The sequence below is a fragment of the Nerophis lumbriciformis genome, linkage group LG39 (genome assembly GCF_033978685.3).
Source record: "Nerophis lumbriciformis linkage group LG39, RoL_Nlum_v2.1, whole genome shotgun sequence".
Lineage (NCBI taxonomy): Eukaryota > Metazoa > Chordata > Actinopteri > Syngnathiformes > Syngnathidae > Nerophis > Nerophis lumbriciformis.
The window spans coordinates 13200001-13217500 of NC_084586.2; the positions used below are offsets into that span (position 1 = coordinate 13200001).

General features: G+C 40.7%; 1 protein-coding gene across 1 annotated transcript in view; it reads left to right on the forward strand.

Annotated features, from left to right (window-relative positions):
* Positions 1-17500, forward strand: part of prkcea (protein kinase C, epsilon a) — a 107961-nt gene that overhangs the window by 39280 nt on the left and 51181 nt on the right. Inside the window, exon 2 of the mRNA XM_061931916.1 lies at positions 3553-3616. Coding sequence (XP_061787900.1) covers positions 3553-3616 — 64 coding nt within the window. The remainder of the gene's footprint in view (positions 1-3552; positions 3617-17500) is intronic.

Here is a 17500-nt window from a genome sequence, read left to right on the forward strand (position 1 = left end):
GTCGGCCTGGCTTGCGTAAGAGGATCTGCGGCTGTCCCAAAGCTTAACTAAGGATTTAAAGCCCCTTTTCCCTCTCGCTCTCCTTCCTCCTCGCCTCTCTAGCGCTGCCCCCCCCCCTTCCCACCCCACACTCTAATCTGTGTAATTGCATGTGCATTGTAAAGGGGATGATGTCATTACGGGGGTTGAATAATTCTGTTTATGTGCAGATTGGATGCTGTCTTTTATAACGTTTGGGACTAATCTCCCGCTCCCTTAATCGCTCTGCAGCACAATCATTTGATTGAGCGTGTTTACGTACACTTTGCAGCCATTGTACTGGGAGAAGTTGCAGAGCAGAAAAGTCCCGAACAGGACAATCAATACATCATAACTACAGAACGTCGCCTAGGATCTATTTTTAATCATGTACTATATTTTGACATACAGGCAGTTGAAAGTGGGGCAATTAATTGATTTTTAGATGTAAACGGGCGATTAATAAACGTCAATAATGGATTATTTATTTATTGTAAATAAAGTAATGCAGACAGTTCTAAAATTTGGCTGACCGCAGCGAGCCAACTCACCGAGAGATCCGACCAGCTCCTTTTATTTTAGGGCACTTACTGTATGTTCCAGTTTTGCACACATTTCCATTCATTTACGAAGGTCCTGAGTAGTCCTGGGTTCAATCCCGGGCTCGGGATCTTTCTGTGTGAAGTTTGCATGTTCTCCCCGTGACTGCGTGGGTTTCCTCCGGGTACTCCGGCTTCCTCCCACCGCCAAAAACATGCACCTGGGGATAGGTTGATTGGCAACACTAAATTGGCCCTAGTGCGTGAATGTGAGTGTGAATGTTGTCTGTCTATCTGTGTTGGCCCTGCGATGAAATGGCGACTTGTCCAGGGTGTACCCCGTCTTCCGCCCGAATGCAGCTGAGATAGGCTCCAGCACCCCCCGGCGACCCTGAACGGGACAAGCGGTAGAAAATGCATGGATGGATAATCAATTTAATTCAACAGTTTTTTGTGTGACAAATGCACTGTTGTTGAAAGTTGCAAGGAATGAACGCTTATTTAGTCAAACGCAGGGGTGCTCACACTTTTTCTGCAGGCGAGCTACTTTTCAATTGATCAAGTCGTGGGGATCTACCTCATTCATATATATAATTTATATTTACTTATTTATGAAATATGTGTTTTTGTTAACAAGTTAAAGGTGTTTAATGATAATACAAGCATGTTTAACACATATAGTTAATATTGTTAAAAAATTAAAGGTGTTTAATGATAATACAAGTATGTTTAATAAATATAGTTAATATTGTTAACAAGTTAAAGGTGTTTAAAGATAGTACAAGCATGTTTAACACATACAGTTAATATTGTTACAAGTTAAAGGTGTTTAAAGATAATACAAGCATGTTTAACACATATAGATTCCTTTCTTTCATGAAGACAAGAATATAAGTTGGTGTATTACCTGATTCTGATGACTTGCATTGATTGGAATCAGACAGTAGTGCTGATAATGTCCGTATTTTCGAATGGAGGAGAAAAAAAGTCCTCCTTTCTGTCCAATACCACATGAAAGTGGTTGGTTTTTGGCATCTTATTTGTCCAGCTTCCGTACTCCTTTGTATACACTTTACAAGAAATATATTGTCGGCAAACTCCGTAGCTTGCTAGCTTGTGCACGCCAGCTTTCTGAGACTCTTATTTTGGTAGCGCAGGCAGGATGAAGCAGAGCTTTTATTGTGCAACTGTGCAGTCGGTCTTTGGAGTTTTGACGACAGGTAGGGCGCCAGAGTCTGTTGAAATAAAGTGTTTCTCGCCTTCCAGTCGGTAATTTTAATGAGCTGGCAGCAGCCAGCGTCATCTCAGAAGACCCTCGGGTGCCGTGAATGTCAATCAAGTGACGAAAGTGACGTCATAGTGAAGATTTATGATCGCTCATTTTTAGGACTATTTTTTTAATGCCTGGCTGGTGATCGACTGACACACCCTCCGAGATCGACCGGTAGCTCGCGATCGACGTAATGAGCACCCCTGGTCTAACGAAAAGAAATGCAAACATGCATCAATATACCGTATTTCCCGGACCATAGGGCGCACCGGATTATAAGGCGCATTGCCGATGAGCGGGTCTAGTCAGGTCTATTTTCGGATTATGGAGCGCGTTAAATGGGTCATATTTTTATTTTTTTCTAAATTGAAAACACGTCCTTTTGGTCTACATAACATGTGATGGCGGTTCTTTGGTCAAAATGTTGCGTTGATTATGTTTTACAGATCATCTTCAAGCCGCTTTCTGACAGTCGCTTCAGGATGCGCCGTTTTGCGGGCGGTCTTATTTACGTGGCTCGCCTTCGGCAGCGTCTTCTCCCCGTCATCTTTGTTGTAGCGGTGTAGCGTGCAAGGACGGGAGTGGAAGAAGTGTCAAAAGATGGATCTAACTGTTTTAATGACATTCAGACTTTAATTCAATCAATAACAGAGCAGCATCTCCTCATCCGGAAACAACAACAAGGCCGGAAATGTGTTCCGTGAAAAACCGTCTGACCGGAACTCTCTAATAACTAAATTTCCTTGGGTGAATAATGTAAACTCACTACACCGATATGTTTTAGCGCTTTCATGGTGAGTTTACTGACAGATATAAATAATAACTTTACACTACTTTGTATTAGAAATGGCAACAGCAGAGGATGAATGTCCCATAACAAGAAGATAGTGAAAAAGAAGAAGCTTATCAACTACGGTGTCGGCACAGACTACAAAGGCGGACACGCGCAAATTTGCAGGTCTTATGCAGATCCCAAATACAGATCAGCAGGTACCAAAGGTAAAAAAAGTATAATATTGCGAGACAAAACGCCAGATGATATGTCTCACCTTATACACACACCATAATAATGCTTGTATGTTGAAGCACAGTACAATCCATCAAGCGGTGCGGCTTCATAGCTTACCAAAGTCGTACTACAACATTTTGATAGGTTTTTGAGCGTCGTGTGTAATGGTCTATATTTTCAATGAACATATAAAATGTTGGTGTTGTTTACTTGGGTCATATTGCAGCCTACACGTATCTCTTATGTGTGACTGCCATCTACTGGTCACACTTATAATTTCACCATGTACAAAATGAAATAGCTTCGAGGCCGGTAAGCACAACCAAAATTATTCCGTACATTAGGCGTTATAAGGCGCACTGTTGAGTTTTGAGAAAAGGAAAAGATTATAGAAAAATACAGTACATAAAATAAAGATGCAACAAAAATCGTTTTTTAATCGAATCGTAGCTCCTGAATCGTATTCGAATCGTAAAGTGCCCAAAGATTCCCACCTCTACAGGCAGCCTCGTTCTTCCTGGGGTTTAAGGAAAAGGAGTCCCTGGACATGCCCGCAGAAAAAAACTCCCTACTTATTTACTTAAGGAAAACTTGTCCTCGAACATTCCTTGATAAAAGAACCTATTAGCAGACTAGGACTTTTTAGGCTGATAAGGGGCTTTATTTATTTGTAACGCCACCTTTAAATGTGTCTCTCTTTCCTATTCTTTGTCCAGATCGACTTGGAGCCGGAGGGGAAGGTGTACGTGGTCATTGATTTGTCCGGATCGTCTACTGAGGGTAAGACTCTTGGCATTCAGCAGTCACGTCCACCTGGCTACCAGTCCCCCTTTCCTTGATTTACCAATGATGTTAGTAGGGATCCGCGACCCCGAAAGGGACAAGCGGTAGAAAATCGATGGATGGATGGGTTAGTAGGGATGTAACGATTACCCGTATTAATGATAAACCGCGGTAAAACCCCCGACTCTTTGTATTGTTGTTTCAAATTTAAATTACTAGTTGCAACTCATAGACTGGTGATATTGCCCATTTCTTGGGGAAGCAAGCTCACACATTAACCACTAGCTACCTTAAAGGGGAACTTCATTTTTTGGGTGGATTTTGCCTATCATTCACAATCCCTACATAAGACAAGAAAACATATATTTATTTATTTTTTTTTATTTTTTTATTTTTTTTTTAGGCATTCTAAATCCTAAATAAATGCTAGCAAAAGTCAGCTAATAATAGAGCCAATGGGATCCACTCTATTCCGCCCATAAAGCGCTTTAAAAAACATCCAAACACCTCCATCTTGGTTTTATATACATACTGTAAGTATATACAGTATGTAATGTAGTAACATTCATAAAAAACATGTAATATTTACATAATTTGCTCATTTTAAGCATACCGTGCTGTATGCGTATTTTTCCTTTCAACAACAACAAACCTGCTACTCATGGCAGACTTCATGAGAGTCGACGACGGCTACTTTCGGACAGATGTAGATCCAAAACCTTATATTTTTGAGCCTGAATATACGAATGATGAGCTACAAGTTTTAGGAGCTGAGTGATAAGCAGATCCAACAGGTAGCACTATTGCTAAGTGCTGAACAAGAACAACTATGAACATAATAAAACAATCACCTACTGTACAACGTCTGCGCTCACTGGGACGCCGACTGATTGGATGTTTATATCTTCCCGTTTAGATTAGGAAACCTTTCCTAGTCATAGTGCAAAGAAAAAAAATCTACCTGCACAAAAATTCAACAAACACGGTCACACATAACACAACCTGCTCGTTGAAATATGTAAAAAAAATATTATAAAAAAACCCCGTCTAATCACTGTAAAAGAAAAGTCAAAATTGCATCGATTTAAATCCATTAAAAGGGATGATGGGAAAAAATGCAATAAAACTTTTTCCACACTTATCCATGTTTGGCGCATTTTAGCTGCTTGATATTTTTGATTGGTTAAAAAACCTTAAGGAGGTTGTCATGGAAGTACACAAGGTAGGAGTTGAACTTTGACATGCTCTTAATAACTGATTATATTAATTATATATCCAATATATTATTGTAATTATTTGTATGTGTGCGTGTGTGTGTGTGTAGTCTCTCCTATTGCTATTGTACTATTTTTTTTCAGCTATAGTTACATTAATCATTAGTAATGGAGCAGCCTAGTTTTGAATGGCAGGGTCCCTGCTATCACATGTTGATAAAAATATAACATTTACATAATAAAAATCAACTACAAGCTTCCCAAATGCTGTAATAAATTAAGCATGATGAGTTGACTTGAAACTGTTTAATGTTGCACTTTTTATATGTAGAAGAAAAGTTTTATCATTGTATTTAATCTGAGCAACAACTTGAGGCAGTTTAGTGTTGATTAACGTGGGCAGAATTATTATAGTGTTCCCAATGTTAAAAGGATAAAGCCATTGTTTACAAATTTGGTAAATAAATAACCAAAAAATTTATATTTTGTTATTTTCTTACTGTACCGAAAATGAACCGAACCGTGACCTCTGAACCGAGGTACGTACCGAACTGAAATTTTTGTGTACCATTACACCCCTACTTATACTTGCCAACCCTCCCGGATTTTCCGGGAGACTCCCGAAATTCAGCGCCTCTCCCGAAAACCTCCCGGGACATATTTTCTCCCGAAAATCTCCCGAAATTCATGCGGACCTGAGTGACGTGTCGACAGCCTGTTTTCACGTCCGCTTTCCCACAATATAAACAGCGTGCCTGCCCAATCACGTTATAACTGTAGAATGATGGAGGGCGAGTTCTTGGTTTCTTATGTGGGTTTATTGTTAGGCAGTTTCATTAACGTCCTCCCAGCGCGGCAACAACACACAACAACAGCAGTCACGTTTTCGTCTACCGTAAAGCAGTTCGTCTGCCGTAAACAGCAATGTTGTGACACTCTTAAACAGGACAATACTGCCATCTACTGTACATGCATATGTGACAATAACATCTAGGGCTTTTAGAGAGTGCCGTGCACAACTGCGCACACAACCAGGAGACGAAGCAGAATGCATCATCAGAGAGGGTGTTCAGCATGGTTAGAAAAATAGTGACAGAGAATAGAACAAGGATGGACAATTCAACCCTTAACCCAACATTGAGTAGATGTGTGTATATGTGTAAATAAATGAACACTGAAATTCAAGTATTTCTCTTATTTATATATATATATATATATATATATATATATAAAAAAAAAAAAAAAAAAAAAAAAAAATATATAGCTAGAATTCACTGAAAGTCAAGTATTTCTTTTATATATATATATATATATATGTATATATATATATATATATATATGAAATACTTGACTTGGTGAATTCTAGCTGTAAATATACTCCTCCCCTCCTAACCACGCCCCCAACCATGCGCCCCCCCCCACCTCCCGAAATCGGAGGACTCAAAGTTGGCAAGTATGCCCCTACTTCGCGTTCATATTTTGCTGTGTTTGTTGCATTGTTGTTGCGTTTCGCTTGATTGTAAAATATGTCGATCGAGAGGGGGTTTGACATTCATATGTTGTCAATATTCAGTGTTTTATTGTTCATAGTTAATATTGTAAATCACACATTCTTTATTTTCATGTACCGTATTCTTCGGACTATAAGTCGCAGTTTTTTTTCATAGTTTGGCCGGGCTCCAGTGCGACTTATATATGTTTTTTTCCTTCTTTATTATGCATTTTTGGCAGGTGCGACTTATACTCCGAAAAATGCGGTACATACGTTTTTAAGGCGGTCTGTCATAACCTTTTTAGCATTCAATCAGACATTATTGTGACGTTTTGTATTAGTGTTCCTAAAAATAGATATACCGGCCCCCAGACTAGAGATGCGCGGTTTGCGGACACAACCGCGGAGTCCGCGGATTATCCGCGGGTCGGGCGGTTGAAATAAAAAAAAATTAGATTTTATCCGCGGGTCGGGTCGGGTGGTTGAAATTGAAAAAAATTTGATTTTAAATAGATTCAGGCGGGTGGCAGTTAAACCAAATCGGAAATATATATACATAGTTAAATGTTGTTACCCACATACGAAAAACGAGCAGGCACCTGCAGCATATGCCACAACAGAAGAAGAAAAAAAAAAGAGATGGCAACGCCGGCAGCAAACGTGGTACGCGACAAACTAAAAAAGGGAATACTAAAGACCAGGGGAAAAAAAGGCCAGAAAAGTTCAGCGTGGACTCCTTTTTATGAGGTTGTAAATCAGGATGATAGTAATGCTGGCTACGTGATTTGCAAGAGCTGCGACGCTGTTTATGTCTACGACAGTCACAAAACCGGGACATCTAACATGGTGCATCACATTTGTGCAAAACCCCGAACCTCCACAAACACCCTGAGCATGAGCAGTTTCGTCCGCCGTGATCCCAGAAGAGTGCCACAGGATGTTAAAACAAGATAGAACGCAGCTGCCTGCAGCAGTTTGAGTGGCGCGAGCGCGCTTGGAGTTGCGCTCAGCGCGGCTCCCAGATGATTGCGCACTGGTGTGCGTCTGGGCCGTGACAGCGTGGCACGCATTGAATGTCTCTGCTACATTGGATAAGTCTCCTTTCTTTAACAGGCAAAAGCTTTATAACCTCACTAATGCCTTGCATCGTCTATATTAGATATATAACAACGGGCGGGTGGCGGATGGCGGGCGGGTGTGGTTTTGATTAAATGTTAGTTCGGGTGGATGGCGGATGGTTGACGACTTTTGTGATGCGGTTGCGGATGAAATAATTGCCTATCCGCGCATCTCTAACACATTTTTTTCCTCTAAATTTGGCCCCTTGAGGCAAAACAGTTGCCCAGGCCTGATCTAAAGTCACTTTTGCATCATTAATGAACTCTTGATCAATCCGTGAACCGATCCCAGTGTTTGTATTAATTACCGAGGCTCCTCTGTTGAACTGTATGCGTTTGTGTAGCCAACGACGTGGCCCACGCCGCTCTGTTCGTAACTCCCATTTCCAGAAACGGGAAGTCACGCGAGACCCGAAGGCATGAAAAATATATGAGTGCTTGTCCGTGTGATCCCTTAATGACACACTCCTCTTACAATGCATGCATACATTTGTAGTGCGCATGCAGGAGATGGAGAGATTAGTGGGGGAAAAGCACAACACAACACACACACACACACACACACACACACACACACACACACACACACACACACACACACACACACACACACACACACACACATAGCCTCCGGTTGTCCTGGTTTCTTAGAAATACGGAATCTAGAGAACTTTCTCTCACACCCACTCCGCCTCGCTGGTTTGCTCCTCGCCGCTTGATAAGAGAGCCGTTCTCACCTGCACCTGTGCGTGCTCACGCCTGGCTATTAATAGCAGCTGGCTTCCTGTGTGTGTGTGTGTGTGTGTGTGTGTGTGTGTGTGTGTGTGTGTGTGTTTATGGATGGAAGATGCATACAGGTTAGCAGGTTCTCCATGTCGTAGCGGCTGGTAGCTTCCTAAAATAGCACCTTAGATTGAGCCACGGATTACACACACACACACACACACACACACACACACACACACACACTTATAAAAGACGTCATGTCCTTTTGTCGTAATGATTGGATACTCTTTCTGATGACCTCACGAGTCACGACCCCTCCTCATCGCCGCCCACTCCTGAACTTCCTCTCAGGGTTCAGCTGTGTGCGGATGTAAACAACTGCGTGTGTGTGTGTATGTGTGTGTACGTGTGTGTGTGTGTGAGGAAGAGATTGCTGGTGGTATTTTTAGGATATCTTGCCCCACTCCCACCCACCCATCCTTTCCCCACCTCACATCACTTCTTCATTCCCCCTGCATCTGTTGAAATAATCTGACCTAATCTGACCATCTGCACTCTCTTCCTCCTCCATCTTGACTCTCTGCAAACACGCATGTGTTCCTTTAATAACAACAATCATAAAAACTATGGGCTAGTGTTTATTTCGTCCCAAGTGTTACGTTTCATCCAAACAATGACTATTAGGGCTGTGAATCTTTGGGCACCGCACGATTCGATTCTTGGGGGTAATGATTCGATTCGTATCAATTCTTGATTCAAAACGATTCTCAATTCAAAATCAATGCTTTTTTTTTTTTACGACATTAGGTGCCACTTCTATGATTAAAGGGGAACATTATCACAATTTCAGAATTGTTAAAACCATTAAAAATCAGTTCCCAGTGGCTTATTATATTTTTCGAAGTTTTTTTCAAAATTTTACCCATCACGCAATATCCCTAAAAAAAAAGCTTCAAAGTGCCTGATTTTAACCATCGTTATAAACACCCGTCCATTTTCCTGTGACGTCACATAGTGAATACAAACAAACATGGCGGAAAGATCAGCAAGCTATAGCGACATTAGCTCGGATTTCAGCGGTTTAAGCGATTCAACAGATTAGGAATGTATTGAAACGGATGGTTGTAGTATGGAGGCAGGTAGCGAACACGAAATTGAAGAAGAAACTGAAGCTATTGAGCCATATCGGTTTGAACCGTATGGAAGCGAAAACGACGAAAACGACACGACAGCCAGCGACACGGGAGAAAGCGAGGACGAATTCAGCGATCGCCTTCTAACCAACGATTGGTATGTGTTTGTTTGGCATTAAAGGAAACTAACAACTATGAACTAGGTTTACAGCATATGAAATACATTTGGCAACAACATGCACTTTGAGAGTGCAGACAGCCCAATTTTCATCAATTAATATATTCTGTAGACATACCCTCATCCGTGCTCTTTTCCTGAAAGCTGATCTGTCCAGTTTTGGAGTTGATGTCAGCAGGCCAGGGAAGCTAGGGTCGATAGGGGGTTTAGCTCGCTCGTCTGCGGGAACAAACTGCCGCCATTGCTTGCCGTGCTAGCGAGGCCCTTTGTCCCTGAATTGCTCACACACTCCGGCAGATTCAATGGGGGTCTGGCGGCAGATTTCTTTGACTTTATCGTTGGAAATGCATCTGCTTTGAGTGTCGCAGGATATCCACACATTCTTGCCATCTCTGTCGTAGCATAGCTTTCGTCGGTAAAGTGTGCGGAATAAACGTCCAATTTCTTGCTACTTTTGCATCTTTGGGCCACTGGTGCAACTTGAATCCGTCCCTGTTCGTGTTGTTTCACCCTCCGACAACACACCGACGAGGCATGATGTCTCCAAGGTACGGAAAACAGTCGAAAAAAAAGGAAAATAACTGATCTGGTTTGACTCGGTGTTTGAGAAAATGGCGGATTGCTTCCCGATGTGACGCCACGTTGTGACGTCATCGCTCCGAGAGCGAATAATAGAAAGGCGTTTAATTCGCCAAAATTCACCCATTTAGAGTTCGGAAATCGGTTAAAAAAATATATGGTCTTTTTTCTGCAACATCAAGGTATATATTGACGCTTACATAGGTCTGGTGATAATGTTCCCCTTTAACTACATTCCTCCATAAACGTAGATAAACAGCTGTGATAAATGTATGTATTACTTAACCCTTGTGTAATGTTCATATTGTTGTTACTCAGCCAGCGTTTATGGGTCTGATGGACCCGTTGCATTTTGTGGCTTTTAATGCCTCACAATCAAACACTTTTATGTTAAAATACTGTACAGATGTTTACCTTATCCCAATGAACATCTGTTCAGTATTTTAACATAAAAGTGTTTGATTGTGAGGCATTAAAAGCCACAAAATGCAACGGGTCCATCAGACCCACAAACGCTGGCTGAGTAACAACAATATGAACGTTGCACGGAAAATTTTGTCTGCCAGTTTCTGCATCCCACAGGGATTCTTCTTTTGTGTTTCTGCACCTGCGGTTCCCACACGAGGTTGCAACATTGTTTGTCAACACTGTCTGCTCTCATTTTCTCGCACATTTGGCTCTCTGATGTTCTGTGTACCTACACTCTGTCCTCCTCCTGTTTAGGCCTGCTGTGTGTGTGTGTGTGTGTGTGTGTGTGTGTGTGTGTCAATTTCCCCACTTCTATTAGCCCCGGGTCCAGTGGACCCGGACATCTTATATGTATGGGCTGCAACTAACAACTAATTTGATAATCGATTCATCTGTCGATTATTACTTTGATTAATCGATTAATAATCAGATAAAAGAGACAAACTACATTTCTATCCTTTCCAGTATTTTATTGAAAAAATACCCAGCATACTGGCACCATACTTATTTTGATTATTGTTTCTCAGCTGTTGCAGTTGATAGATCCAACGAATCGATGACTAAATTAATCGCCAACTATTTTTATAATCGATTTTAATCGATTTAATCGATTAGTTGTTGCAGCCCTACTTATATGTAATAGAAATGTGTAGGGGGGTGTATGGGTGTGGTCATTAAATATGTATTCTGATATATGTTCTTCACAGAAAATGAGCCAAAGTCAGTGAGTCTCAGTTTGAAACATTAATTAATTGTATCATTTTTCTTTTAATAACAAATGAAAACGGGTCCCGCAGACCCGAACACCACACAAAACTGTTTTTGCTTAATAAAATTCAACCCAAACATTTAATAAAGTCAAATACAAATAAGGCAACAAGCGAAGTATCCAACATTTCTCTTTTCTAAAGTAAATCTGTACAGCAAATATGAGCATTTACATTAACAATAGGATTTCCCTGAGTGGCTGGACAGGACAGGTTAGAAAGAAAAAAAAAAAAAGAAAAAAAATATATATATATATATATATTTTTTTTGTGTCCTGTCCAGCTTCTCAGGCAAATCATATAGTTGATATAGATGCCCATGTCGGCTGTTCAGATTTACTTTACAAAAGAGAAGTGTAGGATACTTCTCTTGTTGCCTTATTTGTATTTGACTTTATTAAATGTATTTATATTATCATTTAGTGCAGCCGGCCGGAGCAGGAGGGGATAGAAAGAGAAAAAAAAAAGAACACAGAGGGGGAAATTGTGGGGACAAGAGGGGGATTAGACAGAGAGACAAAAACAACAACAGCAAACAACAACAACAACAACAGAGCAACATCAGCAAATACGACATGTACAAATATGATGGTAAAAGTAATAGCAAATAAGCAGTTAGCGAAAAATAAAAAATAATACAGAAATGACAATGAGCATTATTACACTACAAATGGATCAATACAAATACCAATAGAAATAGCGCTATTGATAATGAACAATACCAATAATTTACCTTTATTATCAACAATACAGTTGTTCAAATGCAACAATACATATACGTAATGATAACTTGAGATACGAAAGAATGCAGAAAAATGGAGGGGGAGAAAGAGAAGCAACTTACATTAACCTTGTAGATTGTTATAGTAACAATGGGTTAAGCTTTGTCAGTGTGCCATGTGTTACACCCAGTTTACCCTAGGGCAACAACGTTAATATATGTTTGATGAAACGTGATTATGTGGATGTATGCATATGTACTTGTATATGTACAGAATGTGTATATGTGTTTGTAGAATGAATGTATATGTACAGAAAGTGTATATGTGTTTGTACAGTGAATGTATATGTACAGAGTGTGTATATGTGTTTGTACAGTGAGTGTATATGTACAGAGTGTGTATATGTGTTTGTACAGTGAGTGTATATGTACAGTGTGTATGTTTGTATATTGAATGTGCGTGTGGATGTATGAACTTTAGGTATGTAAATATGTACTGTATTTGTGTATGTATGTGGGAGTGTAGGTACCTATGTATGTATGTATGTATGTATGCATGTGAGCATTTTTTTTTTTTTAAATAGATTTTTGTTTTCTTTTATTCGATAAATAATCGTTACAAATACGAATCGCGATTCATTTGAAAATCGATTTCTTTTGATACCCGTATTGGCTATTGTGTTACGTCTGGGTGGAAAACACTGCCACCATGCTTGTGTGTGTGTGTGTGTGTGTGTGTGTGTGTGCGTGTGCGTGTGCGTGTGCGTGTGCGTGTGCGTGTGCGTGTGCGTGTGTGTGCGTGCGTGCGTGTGTGTGTGTGCGTGCGCGCGCGTGCGTGCGTGTGTGTGTGTCGCCACGGCGATTTCTCCTCACAAACCTCATCAACCTTTTTTTTTGTCTTCACTTATGTGTGTCCTGGACAGATGGATGATGTATTATGTAAAACAAAAGTGATCCCACTGATGGCCTGTTTAGCAGTCTCCTCCCTCCCGTCCTACATCACATACACACACACACACACACACACACACACACGAACACGCACACACCACCACACGTTAATGCTGACAACACAACTATGCCTAATTCTAACCTGTTTTTCATTCATATTAGGGATGGGTGATATGGCCTAAAATCTATATCACAATTTATATTGCAGCCTACCTGCGATAACAGTATATATCACGATATATTTAGCATATAAATGATTATAGAACCATTTCAAAATGGGTTACAAAGGCTCCTAATTTAGCTAATTTAGTATGCGGTAAGATATTGCCTAAATTCCGGTTGTATTTTGTCAAAATTTTTATCAATCTATTGTTAATATCTGTTTAGAATAGACCGCTTTATTGCCATCAAACACCAGAGCATGAATAAAAATTACAGGTTGCTACTCTGTTAGGTGCATTTATGTAAATGACACGATAAATAATGAATAACATGTTAAAAATAAATACATAAATACCAGTACGAACAGCAGTGCAACAGTGTAAGCTACTGGGACAGATTCAGTATCCTAGTGGCTCACTGGTAAAAATTGTTTTTATGTCTGTTTGCCCTGCTCTTGTGTGACCAAAATCGCTTCGCTGATGGCAACTAGTGCTGACCAGAGGGAGAGAAGTCTGCCAGGTATTTCTTTTCTCTGCCGAGGCAGCGAGAGCAAGCAATGTCCTCTAGTGGGGCCAGAGGGCGGCCGATAATCTTCCCCGCTGTCCTGGTCATCCTCTGCAGGGCCTTTCTGTCTGCAACGGAGCAGGCAGCAAACAACGCCGTTAAGCAGTACATCGGCCAGATAAAAAGATACCTGCAGTTTATCCTCTAGTTTGTTCCTCCGTAGCACACGAAGGAAATTGAGTTCTGCTTTGCCTTTTTGACCAGTGCTGAAGTGTTTCTTCCATTGTCAAAAGCAGGCACTATCGGTACTTTTTTTAGTAGTAGTTTCGGCAAAAATGTATGCACATACGAATCGCAATTCTAAATCTTTTCAAAAAATTATAAGAATAGATTTTTAGAAGTAAAATGAGCTTTAATGGATTTTACCGATACCAACAACCATTCAATCAATCAATGTTTACTTATATAGCCCTAAATCACGAGTGTGTCAAAGGGCTGCACAAGCCTCTCCAGTGTTTCCCACAGGACAGGCATCTATTTGTGGTGGTGTGGTCGGGGGGCGGGGGGTGGCGGCGGCAGCGGCAGCGGCGATGACCAAGAAGAACGCGGAGTTGGAATATAATTACAACACTTTATGTACATATTTATATACAGATTTGAACAATTAGTTATTCACTGAAATATATTCATTAATTGTGGTTCTTACAAAAAATATATCTTATAAAATATAAAAGCTAAAATGTCTCTTAAAGCTCTGCCCCTTTAATTAGTGCATACATCATCTGTGTGAAGGAGTGAACATCCAACATTAGAATTTATTACTAACGAGCAGAAGCGCTCTATGTACAGTGCCGTCTAACCTTAAGCGGCAGCAGCTCAACACATGCAGGGTTCAACGTTAAGGTTTTTTTCTACTTGCCCGACTTCTCAAATCTACTTGCCCCAATATTTTTACTTGTCCTGCCTAGGTTTTTTTCTGGCTGTGTAGTGCTCATGGCTTATATCTTACTAAAATTATTATTATTATCTATAATTAGATTTAAATGGCATTGCATACATGTAAAATTAAATGCTATTTCACATTATTTGACCAGTAGCAGTTACACCCATCTGAATAGGTCAGCCACCTGTTTAAAGCCCGATCACTGTTGAAATCTTGAAATGAAGGACTTTTAATGGCCAAAACATTAACTTAGACAACATTTTAACAGCTGGTTGGCTCAGATTTGATTCTTTTCATTGCATTCACATGCTCCAGTGGACAGTGGACAATTTAGCTTCAGTATTAATGTAGTATCTGAAGCACCGTCTCCACGTGTGTTTATTGACAACAGGATTATAACCTGGACACGTTAGCTCGTCGGTATGGTAACAGGTGACTGTTACTGCGTGCGTCTGCCCCGGCCCCCGAGTCAAACAGCGGCGGTGTTAATGAAGCAGCGTCAGGCTGCTCACCGTCAGTGAAACGCTCGGTCAAATCGCGGATTAATGTTAAATATATGACGAGCCGCGAGCGATGTAGCTATAACCTATCTCACCTGGTAGAGCACCTGCTGCGGTGACCCAGTTCGATTCGCTTTGCGCCGCGTCAATCCCCCCTCTCCCGTCTCTCTCCAGCTGTCCTTTCAAAATAAATGCATTCAAATCCCGAAAATAAAAATCAAGAAAATCCGAGTCGGTGCTGCACACTGCACAGGTTCGGACCACTTTTGAATTTGTTTGCAAAGACGTCTTACCCTCGTATTTTGATCCGGTCGGTCCGTTTTTTTTTTTTTTTACTTCGTCGTCGTCGTCTTCTTCTTCTTCTTCTGGCCCACCAGGTGAATTAAGTGCTATTGGCAGAGTTACTATGCATAGTAGGCTACCGCCACCTACTGCACCGGAATTGTAACTACCAGCAACATTCACAGACAGAGTCTCATTGCTTTTATGAGCGGTCGAGCGAGTCAAAAGCCGAAAAATCTATTTGCGGCGGACGTAATTCTTTCGTGGCGGGCCGCCACAAATAAATGAATGTGTGGGAAACAGTGCACTCAGATCCCACACCAGGGCAAGAAAAAACTCAACCCAATGGGATGACAATGAGAAACCTTGGAGGGTACCGCAGATAGTTGCACGCTCCCTCAAAACTTGCCACATCCGTGGCATTGTGCTGTGTGATAAAACTGCACATTTCAGCGTGGCCTTTTGTGCAATAATCATGCTGTTCATTCAGCATCTTAATATGCCACACCTGTGAGATGGAATGGATTATCGTGGCAATGAATACATGCTCACTAACGCCATACTTGCCAACCCTCCCGAATATTCCGGGAGACTCCCGAAATACAGCGCCTCACACGAAAACCTCCCGGGACAAATATTCTCCCGAAAATCTCCCGATTTTCAGCCGGAGCTGGAGGCCACGCCCCCTCCAGCTCCATGCGGACCTGAGTGAGGACAGCCTTTTTTCAGACAGTGGACAACAGGGTGACAAGAACTAAATCATCCAGACTAGAGATAATTTGTATTATTATGTTTATCTTACCTAAAAATAAATATATTTATTAATTTAAAAAAAAAAAACTAAATACATTTTTACTATATTTTGCTAAAAACATCAAAATTAATTGTATTTTTATTTGTATTTTTTCTGACTCCTTATTACATCCAGCCATAGAATTATACTGGTACATCAAAATAAACATATTTAAAATAATTAATTTTAAATGATCATAATAACTCATTTAAAATGACCATATTTAATTATTAAAATAATTGCTTGTTTATCAACAACTTTAGCATTTTATTCATTACATTTTGAAGCTCTCAGAAGCCAAGTTATGTTATATTCATGTTATATTTATGCAAGTTTGAAGTATCAATTATCTAAACAGTTTTGTTTGCATATTTTCAGGATGTAGATATATATATATATATATATATATATATATATATATATATATATATATATATATATATATATATATATTAGAGATGCGCGGATAGGCAATTATTTCATCCGCAACCGCATCACAAAAGTCGTCAACCATCCGCATCTACCCGAACTAACATTTAATCAAAACTGCACCCGCCCGCACCCGCCCGTTGTTATATATCTAATATAGACGATGCAAGGCATTAGTGAGGTTATAAAGCTTTTGCCTGTTAAAGAAAGGAGACTGATCCAATGAAGCAGAGACATTCAATGCGTGCCACGCTGTCACGGCCCAGACGCACACCAGTGCGCAATCATCTGGGAGCCGCGCTGAACGCACCTCCAAGCGCGCTCGCGCCACTCAAACTGCTGCGGGCAGCTGCGTTCTATCTTGTTTTAACATCCTGTGGCACTCTTCTGGGATCACGGCGGACGAAACTGCTCATGCTCAGGGTGTTTGTGGAGGTTCGGGGTTTTGCACAAATGTGATGCACCATGTTAGATGTCCCGGTTTTGTGACTGTCGTAGACATAAACAGCGTCGCAGCTCTTGCAAATCACGTAGCGGGCATTACTATCATCCTGATTTACAACCTCATAAAAAGGAGTCCACGCTGAACTTTTCTGGCCTTTTTTTCCCCTGGTCTTTAGTATTCCCTTTTTTAGTTTGTCGCGTACCACGTTTGCTGCCGGCGTTGCCATCTCTTTTTTTTTTCTTCTTCTGTTGTGGCATATGCTGCAGGTGCCTGCTCGTTTTTCGTATGTGGGTAACAACATTTAACTATGTATATATATTTCCGAATTGGTTTAACTGCCACCCGCCTGAATCTATTTAAAATCTAATTTTTTTTAATTTCAACCGCCCGACCCGACCCGCGGATAAAATCTAATTTTTTTTTCTTTCAACCGCCCGATCCGCAGATAATCCGCGGACTCCGCGGTTGTGTCCGCA